This window comes from Sciurus carolinensis, chromosome 8 (genome assembly GCF_902686445.1).
Source record: "Sciurus carolinensis chromosome 8, mSciCar1.2, whole genome shotgun sequence".
Lineage (NCBI taxonomy): Eukaryota > Metazoa > Chordata > Mammalia > Rodentia > Sciuridae > Sciurus > Sciurus carolinensis.
In genome coordinates this window covers 49,632,076-49,652,155 of record NC_062220.1, presented here as the reverse complement: position 1 = coordinate 49,652,155, position 20,080 = coordinate 49,632,076, and the positions used below count along the sequence as shown (strand labels likewise).

Sequence of the window (20,080 nt, the reverse complement as noted above, 5' to 3'; positions counted from 1 at the left end):
GGCTCCCCACGTACAAGCAATTTAAAAAACAAGACACACTGGGGAAGATCTGCTAGGTCTGATAACCACTATTTTATACTTGTTAGTTGGCACTCAAGCATCCCTAATTCAGGGGAAGAAGGCCAGGTGGCTACATCAACCTCAGCTCTGCTGGTTTTACATGCAAGAACCCCTACTTCTATCTATAGTCTCCACCCAAACTAGAAAAGAAGACAACATAGGAGACAGAAGAATGATAAAACAGTGTAGCTGGAAAAAGGGCACTGAGTTGTTTTCTTCCTCCTTCCCAATAAATAGCAAATTGTCTATTTCCTGTTTATTCATTTATTTGAGGGTTTAGACCTACACTGTCCCATAGAGTACATATGGTCATCAGCACTTCAAATGTGGTTGGTTCAGATCAAGGTATGCTTGAAGTTTGGAGTTTGAAGACTTGGCATGAAAAAAAAAGCCTAAAATACCTGATTCATTTATATTATTTATATTCATTACATTCTGAAATTATAGTATTTTGGATATGCCTGCCTAATTTCTCAGTATAGCTCTCAGTGTAGATGAGGGATCTGGGGCAAGACACTTGGGAGGATTAAACTTAATAACATATGTCAAGTGCTCAGGACAGCACAAGGATGTGTAATAAGCTCCGTCAACAAGTGTGAGCTGTGTTGGACATGTTAAGGGTTCCAGAAAGTACCAAGACATAGTTCTCCAAAGAGTATCAGAGTTGGAGTGAATATTGGGCATTATTTACTCCAACAGTTTAGAATGTTTTTAAAAATATTTTTTTAGTTGTAGATGGATGCAATGCCTTTATTTTATTTATTTATTTTTATGTGGTGCTGAGTATTGAACCCAGTGCTTCACATGTGCTAGGCAAGTGCTCTACACTGAGTCACAATGCCAGACCCGTTTAGAACCTTTTTAAATCTTAGAAGCCCAATAAAGAAAAAAGAGGAAAGGAGAGAGCTGGGAACTCCTTAGACCATACACAGGGGGTCTGAGGACTCTGTGAAGCACAGTGAACTCCAGAAAAGGATGCTAGGCTCCAGAAGTTGAAGGTTTGCCCTCTGTCACAAAGCCGGTAGGGCTGGAATGGACTCAGCAGTCTAGTTCCTGAGAAAGAACACTGCTCTGCACTTCGTCATTACAACTTGTGTCTGCACTGTTTGTCACTGAGCAACATCCCAGCCCAACAGTTTTATTCTTTTTAATGGTAGAGCATTTAGATGATGGTATTTCTAAGGTGCAGTGTCCCTGAGAAATACGCATAGAACCTGAGCTCCTCACAAGGTCACTGAATGCTAAAGTACCAGCCAGGGCGACAGGGAGCGTGTAGGCTGAGTGAAGCAGCTGTTGAGCCGATCTGGATCCTCAAAGTGCTCTGTCTCTTCCAATGTGTGAAGCACTTCTACCAGTAACATTTCTCCTTACTCTGTGCTGACTATACTTAAAAAAAAAAAAAAATCCCTGGCACTGAAAGTCTCCAAGGTGATACAGTTAAGATGAAGTTGGGAGTCTTAAGAGGATTAAAAAAAAAAAAAAAAAAAAAAAAAAAAAGACACAGGGCTTTGGCAGAATCATGCCCTCAAAGCAGCAAATTGCTAAGTATACTGCAATTCCTTTCTAGAAGCGGATACAACAACTATAGGAGAAAGGTTGACGGAAGTTACCCTGAAGGAGGAGACTGTGAGAAAAAGCTCAGGGAAGCAGGGTAACTTGCTGCCACAGAACATGGGTTCCAAGAGGCAGAGTAGAAAGATGAATAGAGGTAGAAAGAGCCAGAGAAGGGAGGGGCGGCTGCCAAGAACAGGGATGGGAACATGAAAAAATGGAGGAAAGGCTATGATGGCAGAATAGTTGGAAGAAAGCCATGATAAGACCTGGTTTGTGGAGAAGATCACCCAACAGGCAGACAAAGGTGCCAGGGGAGCTGGGGAGCTGGGGCCTACACAGCAGCTCTAACGGGGAAAGGCCAGGCCTCAGAGTGGAATATATTATGAACAAATATATTTTTTTAATTCATAATTAAAGCAAGTTACACATTAAGAATTTAAAAAGTCAATATTGATTACATTATAAAATATTCACTTGCTCTAATGTAGAACTATCCTAACTAATGTAGAACATATATCACTCAACCAAGACTGGTTCTTTTCCTGGGTACCATCTTGTGTATTTACTCACTCAAAAAAATGCTCCTTTAGAGTTTTCCCCATTTGGCTGTTTCTTTAAAGGAAGGGAGGGGAAAGGCCTAGGAAAATGTCACAGAAGGGATAGGAAATCCATGAGTCCAGCTGAGTGCCCTGGGATCTGCACATGTGTTCTGACCTAACCTGAGGTGGTGGGCTTCTTCTCATGGTCTAGGGCTCTCTTTCTGTGCCTCATGGTCTGGGACAGACAGTTAAGGACCTCATTCCTTGACATTACCAGGAGAGTACTCCAATATGAAGAAGCACCAATGCAGAAACCATTGGGAAGACTGGCAAGGCATTCAGTGACATTGTAGACATTTGCTCATTGGCCATTGAGCCACAAAGGACAGTTTCACTGTTAGTTTCTCAGATACTGGGTGTTTAATTCATAGAAATCACTGACGACAAGCCTAGAGAGGCCACCGAACAAGGGGCAATATAACCATGAAGTCCTGTTTGTTTCCTTCTAACAGTGACTGTGTTTGTTATATTCTTCCTGGTGGCATTTGGCATTTCTTAGCTAGGGATCAACAGAGCTAGCAACTCAGAACTTCTAAGAATTACTATCTGTTTACCACAATCTCCATATTCAAAGAATTAGTAGGCTGTTTTGTTTTTGAAATGTGCATTTTATTTTTAAGACTTTGCTATAATCTGGAAAACCCCATAACTTTCAAACCACAGACTACATGGTCCTGACCAGTTTATAACAGATACATACCTGGAGAAGTGACTATGAATTTATTTTGCCATGTAGGTAAAAATCAATATACCATATCCATCTATCCATCCATCTATCCCCTCCCATTAAAATGAATGACTGACTACTGACCAAATTCATAACAAGGCTTTTTAGTATCAAGATATAACTGAATGTTGAGTAAAAATGGATTATCCAAGGGAAAAGAGTTACAGGAGGAAGATTAAAAAAAAAAATCTAACTGTAATCCATTTTGCAGAATACTTCTATGGGTCAGTGTGAGCAATTATTAAACCCAGATAATAGTGACAGATGGTATTTAAACTCTCTGGCTCTTTGTCAACCATCTGCCCCAAGACTCTCTTTACTGAGTTCATATTTCCTAGGTATTCAGTTTTAGAACAGAAGGCATGTACCTCTTAATAATATGACAGAGAATTAGTCAACCTTTCCAATGTAGATAGACTGAAAATCGAAGCTATTATATGTGCGATTTGCTTTTTGGCTTGTCTAAGATATTACTGCTGCTAGACTGCAGTAATACATAAAACACTCTAGAAAAAAATAACCCAGTTGTCAAACAACAGCAAGAGAAGAAATGTGGCAGAGCGGAAAATTCAATGGCTCTGGGAGTCAGGTGGATCTGGGTTCAATTTTTTCTCTGCCATTTAATAGTTGTGTGTGTCTATGCACCCTGCCTGCAGCAGGCCCCAGTTCAATATATGTGAACTCTAGATAATAGCCCTCAGAATGTGGGTGTGATGATATAATGCATGTGAAGGGCCCTGGCCTGGCACTTGTAACATGACAGGAGTTAACTCCCTCTGTTTCTTTTCTTCCCCCTAGGTTATGGATGATGGTGAGCCTTAATGATACACAAAGATTTTATATGAACAATTAGAATATGTTCTTTATGGAAGTTTAATCCTGACATATAGCCTTCCACAGAGCAATCTCCTTTACTTCCTCAAAACAGTCTTCTCCCTATAGCCCACTCACAGAAGCCCACACTTCTTGGCACTGACCCTACTCACTGCATGTAATGACTTTCTCCAGATCGAATCGAGTTGGACCCCAGGACACATCTGCCACAAGAAAGAAGCATCATGTGTTCAGCTATCTGGGTGGTATCACAGGACATACCAAGTGTGACTGGGCAGGGACAAAGGTCAGACCCCATGGCCACAGTCAAACCAGTAAGAGCTACCTAGGGGACAGGGCAGCCACCCTAGGAAGGAAGGACATGTGATTATCCTGGATTCATTCTCCTTCAGCCTTGAAGGCACACAGACCCTGGTTTCTGGCATTGCTTTCTCCTCCCGGCAATTATTTCTCAATTAACTACCTTTGTAAGGATCCAGGAAAAAGATACTTTCCTATGTGCATAAGCGAAGAGCCAGTGGGTTTTCCACCAATATCTCACTTTTGTGGCAAAATGAAGCAGAATGTTGCCACTGTCCTCAAAGGAGCCTTTCCTTGAACCTCCAGTGTGTGAGTCCTCCCTCTCGGTCCTGATGCCTTTCATGTTGAACTGGAATACTGAATGAATTTTCCCACAGAAAAAAAGATTCGATGAATTAGTTCAAACTGATGTTTCATATATTTTCCAGGTTATATAGGATTCTGCAAGCTAGGCTGGGAACTTGATTACCAATTATACTATCACTTTAGTGAAAAATGTTTTTCATGTTAGCAAATAAAATTGGGGGTTACAATTGTTCAACAGGTAGGGACTGCCTATACTTAAAAATACAACAAATTCTTTACTAGTGAATGCTTAATTCTACATATCTTAGGTTTTATCTTTAACAGTTTTTACCATGGATCAAGGCTAATATTTAAGATTGTACTGCTGAAAAACAACCAATGACTTTCCCCTCCACACCAGAAGAAGGACCCCATCTTTACACTGGGGATGAAAATTCGAGACACATGAAGGTAATTCCAACAAGCATTTTTCTAATCAACTCTTAGCTGCTCCAAGTCATTCCCTGGATGACCTGGAATGACTACCTTGATTTGTACCCTTCTGCTCTATTGATAGAAGCTTATTCCAATTTTTATTTTATTTTTTATTTTATTTTGGGACGGTTGCTGAGGCCCTTGCTAAGTTGCTGGGGATAGCCTCAAATTTGAGATCTAGGGTTGGCCTCAAATCTACGATCCTCCTGCCTCTCAGTCTCCTGAGTCACTGAGATAATAGGCATGGGCCACTGTGGCTGGCACTTAGGACCAGAAGCCTAACTCATTGTGTTCCACAGTTGTTGGACAAAAAGAATTATTTGAAGCACTTTTAAAAATAAGAATCTCTGGCCTCAGCTCAGTAATGAATCAGAATCTCAAGGAGTGGCCTGGGAGCCTCACTTGTAAAGACTGCCCGTCCCTGGTACCATGAAGTGGTCCTTCCCCTAATGATGGTAGCGATATTTTGCTTCGTTGTGTTACACAAGTGAGATGCTGGGTAGAGACCCACTGGCTCTTTGCATGTGCACATAAAAAAGCACCCTTTCTCCTGGAACCTTACAGAAAGGTAGTAAATTGGGAAATAATTGCTTGGAGGAGGAAGTAACACTAGAAACCAGGGTCTATGTGTTTTTAAGGCTGAAGGGTCAAGTAGAGGGCTTGTTGAAACATAGGCTGCAGGACTCTAGTCCAAGAGCTTCTAATTCACTAGTTCTGGGGTGGTGACTGAGAATGTGCATTTCCAACAAGGTCCAAAGTGATACTTAATGCTGCTATCCAGGGACTATGCTTTCTAAACTACTCATCTGGCCTGTTTGGTAAATATTGTGGCTAGGCTGAATGTTACTATTTTTCTTTCTTCCTCTGCAGAAAAACAATACTGGACTGGAACTCAACAGACTTCCTTTAGATTCATCTTCCCCTACTTCTTAGCTGCCTGATGTTAGACAAATAAAATGACTATTCCATTTCAGTTTCCTCTTTCTGTAAGGATTACAAAGATAACACAAAGGAGCCATGTTGGCACTGCACTCTGTACAGAGTAGGCTGCCGCGAAACCCCTCTGTGGTCTGACCTCCTTGCAATGATTCCATTCTATGAGTTACAGATGAAATTGCTGAGTATTAGGAGTTCACTGCGCAAAACTTGATTTGACTAAAACAAACAAACAAAGTAATGGCTGGCTTTCCCTGGTAAGATCTCACGTAGCTATATTTTGAACATATCATGTACAATGGGAATATACTTGGCTTCTCAACTCACATATTCCCAAGGAAATAAAAAGTAAAAAAAAAAAAAAAAGATTAGATTATACTTAGGTTCTCTGTTCAATTTGACTAGGCTGAATTTAGTACTCAGGTATGGATTATTTTCCTGGCAGATCTTTATAATATTGTTTGGCTTTTATTGTGACCTGAAAAATCAAACAAATGAGTCACAGACTTTCAGACTCAGGGCAGCCTGCAAGGGCATCAAGCTCACCCACCTGCTCTGTGAATGCTACTGAAAGCAGCTTCAATGTGAGGTGGTCCAGACTCTTCTTGAACACCTTATGAGAACACACAAATCCCAACCTACTTTTCAGATAACTGTTTAATCATTAGATTGTTCCCCTGCTGAGCAAATGCCTTTATTTCTTTAATTTCTATGTCCCTCAGTCTCATCTGTGTCCTTTACAGTGTCTAAATTTTGTTCCAACTTCTCCTCTACACAGCAGCAACCTGAAATATTCTGACATCCTCCTTACCGATTCCTTTCGGCTTACATATTCTGTCTTCAGTAATTCTCACCATCGAAATTTCTGTTAATAAATTCCCATGAACTTAACAATCCTGGTCCTCTGTCTGTGGATAAAGTTCACCTTGAGGATATTTCTTCACTAAAAACACTGCAGCTTACCCCAAGTTTATCATGTCTTATCAACACCAACAGAAACAGTGTAAATGGAAAGAAGAGGGTGTGTTCCTTTCCAAACAGGGTTTCTAAGAACTTGAAACTACAGTTACACAAAACTACATTGTAAGGACTGAGAAACTGGTTTGAGGATAGGCTTAGAGGGAGCAGCCAGGAGCCTCAGATCTGAATCATGACCTGAATTGAGACAGACAGATGCTATGCTGTCACTTAAAGTACAGAAGATTTAAAAAGAAAATATATTTCTTACTTTCTACGAAACATTTCTGCAAATATGCAGCCAACACTCCAGAGGTCCACGGGGGTGGCATAGCTGGATTGGAGCAAGACTTCTGGAGCTCGGTACCACAGTGTGACAACCTGCAATGGCAAACAGATCTCAGCGTTAGTGAGGAGGATGGTTGTGGGCTTAAACCTGCTGATGCTGGGTGGCTTAATGACAAGATCCAGTTCAGAAAGAAGTCCTATAAATCATATGAGGACACTGATAAATGTATAAGTAAAGAGGACTCATCAGTCACAGGCCAGGAAATTACATCATCCCCACACAACCTGGGTTCCCATCTCAAATGCTATCTTAACAGAATGGTGAAATAACAAGCTTCAGAAAGCAAGGCAAAGACCAAAACAAAACAAAGCAAACATACAAAACCCTCTTATCTTAAAACTATTTTTTTTTTTCTTACGGGACTTTAAAAAAGAATACACAAAAAACAGGTGATGAGAATAACTCCAGCTCAATTCGCAAGTCAGGGCTGGAAAATTGGAAGATTCCAGTGGCTGCCAGACGGTGACCCTGAAGTCTACAGAGCATCCAGGGTGAGTCAAAACTGCTCTTATCATGACATTGTGGGAAATCAAAACAAAACCCCCTTGCATGCTGCTTTTTTCAGAAAACAAACAAAAAAATGGGAAAGAACTTAGAATATATAACCCAAATATTCATACCATGTATAAGAAAGGTCATCCATAGCAATAGATTCCCCAAAATGGAGAACCCATTTAGTGTGGAACACTATAAAGTAGATGAAACAAACAAAGTTGTAATTATTTCTGTTGGGTTGAGTGAGGAAAACATGTTAGGGCTTTCAGATTTATGTGTGTACAGGGATCAGTGCCTCCTATTTTGGGGAGAGAGGCAGATATTCTATGGAGACCTGAAATGAGGATATATTATTGTCAAATAAAGAATTGGATACATATATTTATTACATAAACATTTTATATTAATCAGATCCCCTTATATTTATTGATTTGTCTAATTGTATTATTACTGACATTCAGCTTTATGTGTTTTGATAGTATGTTATTTGGTGCATTAAGATTGAAGTAGAGAGTCTTTAAAAATGGCTCCCATCAATTTCCTTGTCTACTTTTATATATGTGCTGCTTCTCCCATTAAGGGATGGAATTCATTCACCTTTCAGTTGAATCTGAGTTGGACTTTGTGATTTGTTTGACCACAGAATACAGTGGAAATAACATCTGAGACTATTATGCTTGGTCATGAGAAGTCTTGTAGCCTGGGCCCTTTCAAATGCTTGCTTGCTCCCGAGAAGCTTCCTTTTGAGATTCAGATGGTATGCTATGAGAAGCGCAAGAAGACTCTGGTCCACATTCCTAGCTGAGTTATGACGCATCTTAGATACTCAAGACCAACCAATCCCCCAGATGTCTCCAGCCCCAGGCAATGTCTCACAGAACAGCTGAGTCCAGTCAACTGACAAGACGATGAGCAATAATAAAATGCTTGTTGTTTTAAGTTTTGGGTTGATTACATTGGTAAATTGACATTCATCTCTTAACATGTTTTGCTTTTAATTCACTCATGGATCAAGTTTTGCTTAGGGATTATTTAGCTGATATCTAACGAAGTGGTGATGTAACAGAAATAAAACTCAAAATACAAACTGGCAATACCAGAACAATGTTACTCCAGTTATCATTTGACACCAATAAATCTTCTGAGCATCATCTCCTACAGGACTTCCACATCCCTTGTGCCACAGTCACACACTGCATTACATCCTTGGCTTTCAACCTTAACTATGACCAGAATCATAGAATCTTTTTAGAAAAACTTAGGTATCTGGACCTTTTTTTGTCTCCACTGAATTAGCTCTCCATGGGCGGGCCCCTTGTTTTTTCTTTTCTTTAAAGTTCTTCAGGGAATCCTCACCACCCTTGGATAGGATTGAGTACCACTAGATAATACAAACACATCCTACGGCTCCTGCCTCCATGGTTTTGTTTATGCTGTTCTCCTAACCTGGGCGACTCTTCTTCATTCTCTTCCCCATTAGGAAATTCTACTTATCCTACATGCCCAGCTTGAATGTCATCACCCTCCTGAACTCACTGCTACCTGCAAATAACTCCTGGTAATTGTTCATGGCTGAGGGTCATGGCCCTGGCTTTGTACATAGTATGTCTGTAAATGCCTATCATAATACAGTATGCTCAGGAACAATAGCCTAACAAAGATCAAAGTAAGGACTAGTTTATGGCAATCCATCCTAGAAAGATGACTGGGCAAAATTCAATGACTAGTCATTTCCCAAAGAGAAGGTACTATTTTCTCTAAGAAGACTGTCCAATTCTGTGTTCTAGTTTTTAGTTCCATGGTTTATTTCTGCTTTATTAATATTTCTAACTGGAGGCACACTTCTTCATTTCTGTCACACTGTACACAGAAGCGCAGGTGCAAACGGTCTATAAAGTTCCACTTGAGTGGTTGACAGACGTACACAGATATCACACATTTATCTTTTCACCTCAATTCAGAATAAAATCTAACATTATGAGATGAAAATTGTAATCTGAATATAGCATTATTTGAAGTATTTTAAGGAAATTGATTGATTACTCATCCTGAGAAACTTTGGCAAGGCAGAATATCCTCATTTTTAATACTTTAGTATATGATACCTATTATAATGACCAAATCAATGTTTAAACAGCAAAAATAACAAAAAGAATACTAGCATGTATAAAAGTTCCCTTTTATTCTTTCAAAAATCTAGTTATCACTCAAAATGTAAAATGGATTATCAAATGCTTTAAAAATGTCTATTACTAATGACCATGTGATCACTTTCCTTTATTTAATGACATATTAATTATATAATTAGATTTCCTAAAATTGCACCATCCATACCTTCTTAGAATAAATCATTCCTAATCATTGTGTATTATTCTTTTAAGAAGCTTGAGAATTCTATTTGTTAACATTTATTTAGGATATTAACTTACATTTATGAGACTTACATTCATAAGTAAGACAGATCTATAGCTCTCTTTTTTGTTAGTTTTTCATGTTTTGATATCAGGGGTATGCAAACTTTGTATTCTTTTCTATATTCTCGAACGGTATAAACGACATAAGAATAATTAGTTACACGAGGGTTAAACTGACCCGTACCACCGTCAGGGTCTCTGTTAGCCGTGCCCAACAATCTTTTGAATTCCTCCTAGGTAATTAGTGTGTTCAGGTATCAATCTCTTTTTGAATCAATCCCGATTATGATAAAGGATTTTCCTATGAAAATTCTTAACCTAGATTTAAAAATGTATTGGCTTAAATCTGAACACAGTATTTATTTTATAATTATTTTAAGTTCATCTTTTTCCTTGGTTATACTGATTTTTTTCTTTCCTAATGTGTATTTTTGTTTTCTTTATATCTGTCACATTTGTCAGGAGTTTGGCTAGCTGTGTTATTAATTTAAAAAAAAAACCCTCATGTGGAGCTTTATTTCCATTTTGGGAAGATAATTGTTTTATTTTATAATTTGTTGATTTCTATTTTCATTCTTTTAAATTCTCCCTCCAAGTTTCTTTTGTTTTTCTTTGGAACTTTTCTTATTTATTTTCAACTCTGATTACTAACAGAATAGTTATTTTAAAATAAATTTCCCATTTTTGTTCATGTTTTAAATAATGTTATTTATCTTTAATCCAAGGGAACATTATATTTGAAGAATCACTTATTTAGGAAAGTGTTTAAAAATTTCCATATGGTCAGGTTATTTATGGTTATTTTTTAATTGTGGATTTCTAGTTTTATTGCTCACAACCAGATAAATAGTGTAGCCTGTAAAATTTCTACTTCATAGAATTTATTTTTGTTTTCTTTATGATGATGTCCATACCTGATTTTTTGTTCTGTGGGGTATGAGGGAGTACTCTCTTCAAAGTGTAAAGTTCTTTAATAAGAAAAGTTTTCTTCATATAAATTCTTACTTACATTATTCTATACTTTGTCGAACTCTGAAGGAGGAATTTTATTTTCCTTTCCCCAGTATCTCTGTGTATTTTTAAGGGTTTCTGCCTTATATACATTGGCCTTACATTTTTGGTAAGTAAAATTTATTATAATAAAAATATTATTAAAGTAATGAGAAGTTTGATAGATACAGAATAAATACACAAGTCCTACTTAATTCAGCTACAAAATAAAATGGAAACGAGTCCATTCATAATAGAAAAAAATATAAAATATTGAGGCATTAAAAATTAAGATTCATACAGAAGAAAATGATATGCTGCTGGAGAAGAATATAAAATAAAAATGAAGTAAATGGTGAGAGAGAACATGACTAAAATGGGAAAAGGTCAGATTACAAAGGTAATAGTCATCCCAGTCATAAAAATTAAGACAATGATTTTAGGAAGGAATTTAACTTTGACAAAATGGCGCCTCTGGCAGAATAATGCTTAAGAAGAGCATTAAAAACAAAACACAAAACTCAATACTAAGACAAGATAGTTGGAGAGGTATGGTTGAGGGAGATTTTCTCTTAAACTAATAAGTGCTAACAGATTTTAGAAAACAACATACAATCCAGAGACTGATGTATTTACGGGGTTTAATCTTAAAGGTGTCTGAAATTAGTGAGAGAAAAATCTGTTACAAATGGCCCTCTGTTAGGAAGAAAGCAAGTTAGACCCCTACTCTATATGATGTGTAAGAATATTTCATAAGCATCTAAATGTATGAAGTAGATATAGAAAAATGAACTAAAAAAAAAAAGAACTACAAAAAACAAAAAACAAAAAACAAAAAACAAAAACAAAAACAAAACACAAACAAAATAAAACCAAAACCAAAACCAAAAACAACAAAGGTTGGTGGCAAATGGTAGCCCTTTTTAGCACTTTGGGAAATCTTGAAACCCTGGATGAAAAGAGTCACAGACCTACTTCCTCTTCAGCAAAGAACACTGTAAAAAAAAAAAATGCAAATGGTAAATGACAACCTGGGTGAAAACATCTAAAACATATATAAAGTCAAAGAATTAGTATACATAATACATAAAGAACTTGTACAAGTCAGTAAGGAATAAAGCAACACCATTGAAAAAATAGATAAAGTATAGATAGAGCATGTGAAAAAAGCAATTCACAAGAAGTGAAAATTATCAAAGGCACTCAATCCTGTGGAAGGAAGGAAGAAAGGAAGATAAGGAAAAAGAAAAAAAGAAAACAAAGGAAAGAAATCCATTACAATAAATTGGTATCATTTTTGGCCTGATTTACAGAAATAAACAGAATGACAATATTCATAGTTGGTCATGGCAGGAATTTATTTATTTATTTATTTATTTTTTATTTAGGGGTTGGGAACTAAACTCAGAGTCTTGTACATGCTAGGTGAGTGCTCTACCACTGAGTCACATTCCTAGCCCTGAAAAAACTTTTAAACTACAAATTGGCACAACCTTTTTAGAGAGCAAACTGACAGTATCTATAAAATCCGTAGTGCACATCTTCCTGACCTAGAGTTCCACTCGTGAATATCTGTGCTATAGGAATATTCACATATAGCATACAAACAGATATTCCCAAAGATGTTTGTGCCACAGTAATGACCAATAGGGGGACATTATTGAGCCAGTGAAAAGAATGAGTTAGCTGGGTGCAGTGGCACATGCCTATAATCCCAGTGGCTTGGGAGGCTGAGGTTGGAGGATCACGAGTTCAAAGCCAGCCTCAGCAGAAGTGAGGCACTAAGTAACAGGGCTGGGGATGTGGCTCAGTGGTCAAGTGCCCCTCAGTTCAGTCCCTGGTATGATATTCACTCCCCAATTTACATTTAATGACTTTAATAAAGTTTAAGATTTAAAAATCTCATTTGTTATGAATGCCCAACAAATGTATGAAAAAATGTTCAACATCACTAGCAATTAGAGAAATGCAAATTAAAACTACTCTTAGATTTCATGGCATTCCAGTCAGAATGGCAATTATCAAGAATAAAAGTAACAATAAATGTTGGTGAGGTCGTGGGGAAAAAGGTATACTCATACATTGCTGGTGGGACTGCGAATTGGTGCAAACACTCTGGAAGGCAGTATGAAGATTCTTCTGAAAACTTGGAATGGAACCACCATTTGACCCTGTTATCCCACTCATATGCTATGACCAATAGCATACACCCAAAAGACTTAAAATCAGCATACTATAGTGACACAGCCACATCAATGATCACAGCAACTCAATTCACAATAACTAAGTTATGGAACCAACCTAGGTACCCCTCAACAGATGAATGGATAAAGAAAATGTGGTACATATACAAATGGAATATTACTCAGTCATAAAGAAGAATGAAATTATGGCATTTGCCAGTAAATGGATGTTACTGGAGACTATCATGTTAAGTGAAATAAGCCAATTCCAAAAAACCAAGGGCCAAATGTTTTTTTCTGATAAGCGAATGCTGACTCATAAGAGGCATGGGGGAAAGAGGAGTGAAGGTTCACCAGATTGGATGGGGGGCAATGGGGGGGATGTGGGGGATGGGAGTGGGAAAGACAGTAGAATGAGTTGGACATAACTTTCCTATGTACATATATGAATACATGATCAGTGTAACTCCACATCATGTACAACCATAAGAATGGGAACTTATACTCCACATATTATGATATGTCAACACATTCTACTGTTATGTATAACTAAAAAGAACATATTAAAAAAATTTTAAATTAAAAAAAGACTCATTCATGTTAGTAAGACTGATGCTTAATCTGTGATTTCACTGTAACAAAGTGAGAGGAATTAGATGAAGTTTGTATTTACACTACCATTTTGAAATATCAATATTTTTCTAATGAGACAACTTTTTGGCTTAATCTTTGTGCATGCTTTGATCATGCTTAAATTCCAAAAGCAAAAACAAAACCTCTGAACTGTATAAGCCTTACATTTCTATTTAATTTCCCAACAAAATAATCCAAGAGGGCCTGCATTTAAAATAATAAATTACAATTGTTTACAACAGACATAAAAGAATGGCATTTTCTTAGAGTTGTTCCCTGGTCTATGTATTAGTATCATATATCAAGAGATCTTCCCTAGTTTTAACTTCTTTTTTTGGGGGGGGGATGCTGGGGATCGAACCCAGGGCCTTGTGCTTGCAAGGCAAGCACTCTACCGACTGAGCTATCTCCTCAGCCCATTAGTTTTAACTTCTTAATTCGTGTGGCTGTTCTACAATATCCAATCAGAGTCCTTCAATTCTTAAAATAAGTCAATGTAATTATTAAATATCTCAAATGATGACAATTTAAAAAATTATGTATGATTTAAAATATTCACTACAACTAAATTTAGCTCTAAGTGTTTGAGAACGAAGTGTAACATATTTTCCTGATAGTAAAATACAGATTCTTTTTTTTTCCGGGTGCTGGGGATCGAACCCAAGGCCTTGTGCTTACAAGGCAAGCACTCTACCGACTGAGCTATCTCCCCAGTCCCCAGATTCTTTTTTTCTTAGGAATGATATTTGTGCCTCTAAAAACTTTTATGGAAGACCCTGTAACTCGCAACCACTTTAAGTCACACATACATAAAGAGAAATTTATTAATTTTTCCTTATAAACTTTTAAAATAGAGTGAACAGAACTGATAAAAATGTTTCAAGGTTTTAGTGCACCAAAGTAAGGACACTTAATAACACAATTTTTTTGTTAGAAGAACTCTATGTTGAATAATTCTAAAGGTCCTTCAAAACCAAGTGTAATGGTCAATTAAGTTTAAAAACATGTTGTGGGAAACTGAGTGCAATATATGAAGATCAGCATTCAGGAATCTGTGACAAAGGTAGCTACCAGGGGACACAATGCAGTTGTCTAGTAAGCAAAGATAACAATAGGAACTATGGATAGAGTTTGGAGGTTGGAGCCAGCTGGAACAAAAGCAAATACGATGTTTATTACGATCATTACATGTATTAACAGCCTCTGGAGGTGCTGAATGAATTTGGCAACAGGAGGGGGAGCGGAAGGGGGGAAGGAGTTCAAGGATATTTACACAAGTGAATGTATCTGTTTAAACTGCTTTGATCTCTATTCACAATTTTTTTTGAACCAGTTCAATAACAATACAAGATAAAGTAGAGCCAAGGCCAACTCTGACTCAAAATACATGTCAGAATACACCGCTCTCACTTCATATTCTACTGAACTCTGTTATTCACGTACAATTTCACCAAGATCCGGGAAAGGCTGTCGATGCTATGGGGTTCATCCTTATTTGATGGCTACGACAGCAGCCAAGCAGGGTGTGAACGCTGTGCAGTTGTCTTCCTTTTGCTTCTCTGGCTGGTCTCTGCCTTGCAGGCAGACCTGTGTTTGCCATATGCCTCCCCTTTCTTACTGGGTATGGCCAATGGGAAGCCCTGGCATGAGTGAAGGGAGAGGGAGAAGAGAGGTCAGGTCCTTTTCTCCTTGATTTCCTCACAGGACGTCATCTAGAGCCGGCTGCACTGCCATGGCAAAGTCAGTGTCTACCTGGAGCAAGCAGATCAATCTACTTGATTCTTTCCCTCTGGATTCCAGGAACCACTGCACCTCTCTTCCCTTTGGGCTGGGGGATGGTGACAGCCTGGCTGCCATTAAGAATTCAAGGTATGACACCATCCTGAGGCTCCCTAAACCCACATTTTTGTAAATCATGTCTCAGCAAACAAATCTTCCCCAAATTTCCTTATTTTGTGTGCCATCTATTTCCTGTTGGAACCCTGACTAACTGGAAGCCTGTTTCCTCATCTATCAGTGAGGACATCTGCACGGGGGCCTGTTCACATTCTAGGCATACATAATTCATGTGGCAACGGTAACAAAGACTTAAAAATAGATATTCTGTGCAGACAAACCCAAGACCTCTACCCTTGGATATCCTTGCTGTCTTTCTGTTCGGTAGCATCATATGAACAGTGTGGTGATAGTTCTCCTGGGCCCACTTCAGCATGTCCCAAATGCCATTGTAGGTAATGGTTTATGAGGAATATGGATACAATCCTTGACATACATCAAAATTTTTATTTTGTCACAGTGAAGATTTTCAAATCTGTCTTTTTTCTTCATACCAATACAAAACTCTCTAATAGGTAGATTTTTCCCTACCAAAAACTAGTATGGTTTTGCAAAGTAAAAATGTAAGTTAGTGATAATTTCACTGTCCATATTCATAAAGGACAGTGGAAATGATTTTAAAAATCCAGTTCTTTAAAATTATGCATTTAAATTAAGAATATTAGAAATAATCATAATTTGAATTCTGTCAAGCAATCTTCTCATTATAAGGCCAGTTATATGGAAATTAAAGTTAGATACCAATAAAAGTTCACAATGAAATACCTGACAACAAAACATAATGGAATCATCTCAAATTCAATCATTGGTAATCTAAGGGCCAGAAGGAAATGTTTTGACATATGACAAGAAATGGTCAAGATTTAAAGATGAGCTTCTCGGGACAGGGAGTACTGTTCCAATAACTCTGGCCTCATCTCTGCTCTGATGCTTCCATCAGAGCCTTGGGAAGGCGGGCTGTCCTTCCTCAGACCAATGCTGCCCTGGTTTACATGAGGCCATGGTTCCTGTTTAGATGTGCTGACTTCCCACCACCTGGCCATCGCTTGGTGGTTCTGTTCAGGGGACACTCTTTCCCTAAGACTCTGCAGGTCTAAATTCCATCCATCTTTCGAGGCCTTGTGCACTTACTGCTTCCACCACTAAGTCCTTCCTGATTTCTCAGTGGAGGTGACAGCTGCCCTATGAGCTTTTATTTCACTTCTACAGCACTTGGTGCTTCCTATTTCTCTTTGTAGTCATGATTCACTGGCCACAATGCATACATAAGGCCATGCGTGGAAGGTGCTCAGTAATGACTAGATGGCTGCATAGAAAAATGAACCTCAGGAGACTGCCAGTGGCAATATTAAAGATGAACAGAGGCAATTCCCTGGACTGAAGATAATGTGGACAATACTGTTTAAAAATAATTTAGTACCACTAAATACGTACCTTTAACAAAGAACTGGACTTGTGGAGGAGGGGGATGAACCTATTTGACTCAGAGGATCCAAGGACTCGGAGGGCAACAGATTAATGCTGAGATGGGTGTTTCCTCCAAGTATAGACCCAGGCTATCTTGAGGGAAGATAGCCTCTGAGTACAACAGAGACTTGTGTACTGTGTCTGGGGAGGGACAACCATGACCCACTGAAGGTAGAAGAGGTGGAGTTCAGGGATCTAGGTTTCTGACCTTTCATGATACCAGAGGTACTTGCTTTTTCTTTCTGAGCTCGTATTTCTCATTTTATTAATGTCTATGCAGATCTACCCCAAAATGAGTTTCAGTTAGGTTCATCATGTGACTGTCCCCTCTACGTGAGGCACTGGTAATACTGAAGAGTGTGGTCATAAACTAGGAAAGAAGCAAGTCAAATGAATTGGCTGAAGATGGGGGCAGGAAGACTATGGAGTGATAAATGCAGAATACTAGAACACTAAGGTCCAGGCCCAGTGTTACCCCAGATTTCTTTAAACAATTGTCTCCTCTAAAGCTACCACCTCAGGCAGTCACTTTTATATGATACATGACCCCTGGAACACATCATAAAGGGGTGCACTTTAAATCCATGCTGTACCCATTTTGAGTGTGGTGGTCTGCGTCTGGAATCCCCAGCTACTTTGGAGGCTGAGGCAGGAGGATTGAGAGTTCAAGGTCAGCTTGAGCAATAGAGAAAGACCCTATCTCAAAACCAATAAACAAAGAAGCAAACAAAAACAAAAACAAAAACCCGTACTGTACCTAGAACTCTGCAGAATATCTGACCTAAAACTCCAACTGACTCCTGGAAGCACTGCGTAGTCTTCTGAGGAACCTCAGGCCCACAATGCAGGCACTGTCTTCCCACTGAAGCTTGTCTCTTCTGCTTTCCCGGAGAAAAACCGTCACCTGTCCAGTGTCCTATTAATCTCCACCAATGAAAGCTCCATCAATGAACCTGTCCTTTCCTGGGTGGTTCCAGAAGCTTCCTCGGGGTCTTTTCTTACCAGTCTGCCTCTTTCCACTCTGCTTGCTCAAAATCCTTCATTCATTCTCCAGAGCTTTCTGGGTCAATGTGGAGTCTAGCTTACCCCAGGGGCCCTCATGACTAGGCTCCCACCCTCTCTGGCTTCATCACCTTCCCCCCACCCTCTTTACAGGCAGCTTTCCTCAGTCTGCTCAGAGACTTAAGAGGTTCTTCAAATATGTGGGTTGTCATAGGCTGTGGCCTTTCCCATGCTGAGAGCCTTCTCTGGTCCTCCTCACGACTCCATTCTTAATTCTTGTGAACCCTGCCCTGCCTGGTCCTCCCCAAATACAAGTGATCACAGCACTGACCGCACTATATCTCCTATGTGGTGTCCTGACAGCCACCTAGACCCAAGATCATGTTTCTGAGGGTAGAGACCATTTTTAGGTGCAGTTTCAACCCCAGCACCTTGCAGAACATTGTACATAGGCACAAAATAAGTGCATCTCCCAATGAATGTGCGAGTAACAGAAGATAGGAGAATGGAGGGTTCCAGGGTTAGGAGGGAGAACCCAGGGCAGGACACAGGTTTAAATTTATAGACCATGATGGTGTCCCCAGACACATGCCAGGCATTCTGAGAATCCACTAACACTATCTTTAGTTAACAGATGACTTTTTAACAAAGTGCCAGGGCCACTTTATTTTTGTAAAATGAAGTTTAAAAATGCCTGAAGAGACCATGTTTTCCTTTAGGCTGCATTGTTTAAATTTCATCTTGAACTGGTGAAACTTAAAATACTTACCACTTGGCTAAATGTCTATTATGTTTCAAGTAACAAACTCATTCTCTTTGTAAAAGTACAGTATAACATAGTTTTGATTTTGACACTAAACAATCATCCACTTGATCTCTCTCTGCCTTCACCATAGAAACCAAGCAAATATTTGTAGACATTCCTTCAACCTTTACAGATAAGTAGAAATGAAAATTGTTCTGAACACAGGATATGGCAGGCTGCATAGCTCATCATTTCCTCTTCAAGTTGTTTTAACTCTTAAGGGAATCTATATGCTTTGGGAGGTCAAGTCATTACTCAGATTTGTGAAAGAACTTTAATATTAATTTTTTTGTTATGGAAATAGTCAAATGCCTCTAAAGTTTGTGTCTTATTTCTCCTTGGTTACTAGGTTCATTTTCACACAGGCTGTATGCAAATCTACAACATGAGTCTGAACAGGTTATATGGTTAGTGCAAGTGATGAGGGAAATGGAAGCATAGTTTAAAAACTTAAGTTCAGGCCTGGGCACAGTGCACATCTGTAATCCCAGGACTTGGGAGGCTGGAGCAGGAGGACTGCCAAGTTAGAGACCAGCCTCAGCAACTTAGCAAGGCCCTTAGACACTTAGCAAGATCGCCTCAAAACAAAAAATAAAAAGGGCTGATTGGGATGTAACTCAGTGGTAGAACACTTGCTTAGCATGCATGAGGCCCTGGGTTCACACAGACACACAAAAAGTGCAGTATAGTCCTGTACCACAGGGGAAAAAGGCAACCAAGTTTATGAACACACATTCTTCAATATTTTAAAAATTCTGTGGGCAATGCATTCCTTAAATGGGAAGGATTTAGAGATCCTTAGCTGGAAAGAACTCCCAAGGTAGAATTCCTTCCGCAGCATACACTCCCATCCTATTTCTCTATGACACCTCCATCTAAAAGGTTCACAGAGATGGATGCAGGAAAAGAGAACCAGCTGTGCAGTTTCTGGCTAACCTGGGTTACCAGAAATAAATTCAAAGCACCGAAAATTCTGGGGTTCCTACTAGATTTTGTGCTTTCAGCTATGAAAGGCAAGAAATAAAGAAAATATCTTTCTGAAGATTAGGATGTTTCCGGCTGTTCATTTAGCAAGATTAAAGCTGCCAACAGAAAAGGAGAAGGACTCAACCGAGAGAAGGGTTTAGGCTGCAGCCTTAGGAATTCCAGTTAGACAGAA

General features: G+C 38.8%; 1 protein-coding gene across 3 annotated transcripts in view; it reads right to left on the bottom strand.

Annotated features, from left to right (window-relative positions):
* The window catches only part of Cdk6 (cyclin dependent kinase 6), a 211,477-nt gene that overhangs the window by 48,495 nt on the left and 142,902 nt on the right, over positions 1-20,080 (bottom strand). For all 3 annotated transcript variants that reach the window (XM_047561593.1, XM_047561594.1, XM_047561592.1), the window contains exon 5: positions 7,019-7,128. In XM_047561593.1, coding sequence (XP_047417549.1) covers positions 7,019-7,128 — 110 coding nt within the window. The remainder of the gene's footprint in view (positions 1-7,018; positions 7,129-20,080) is intronic.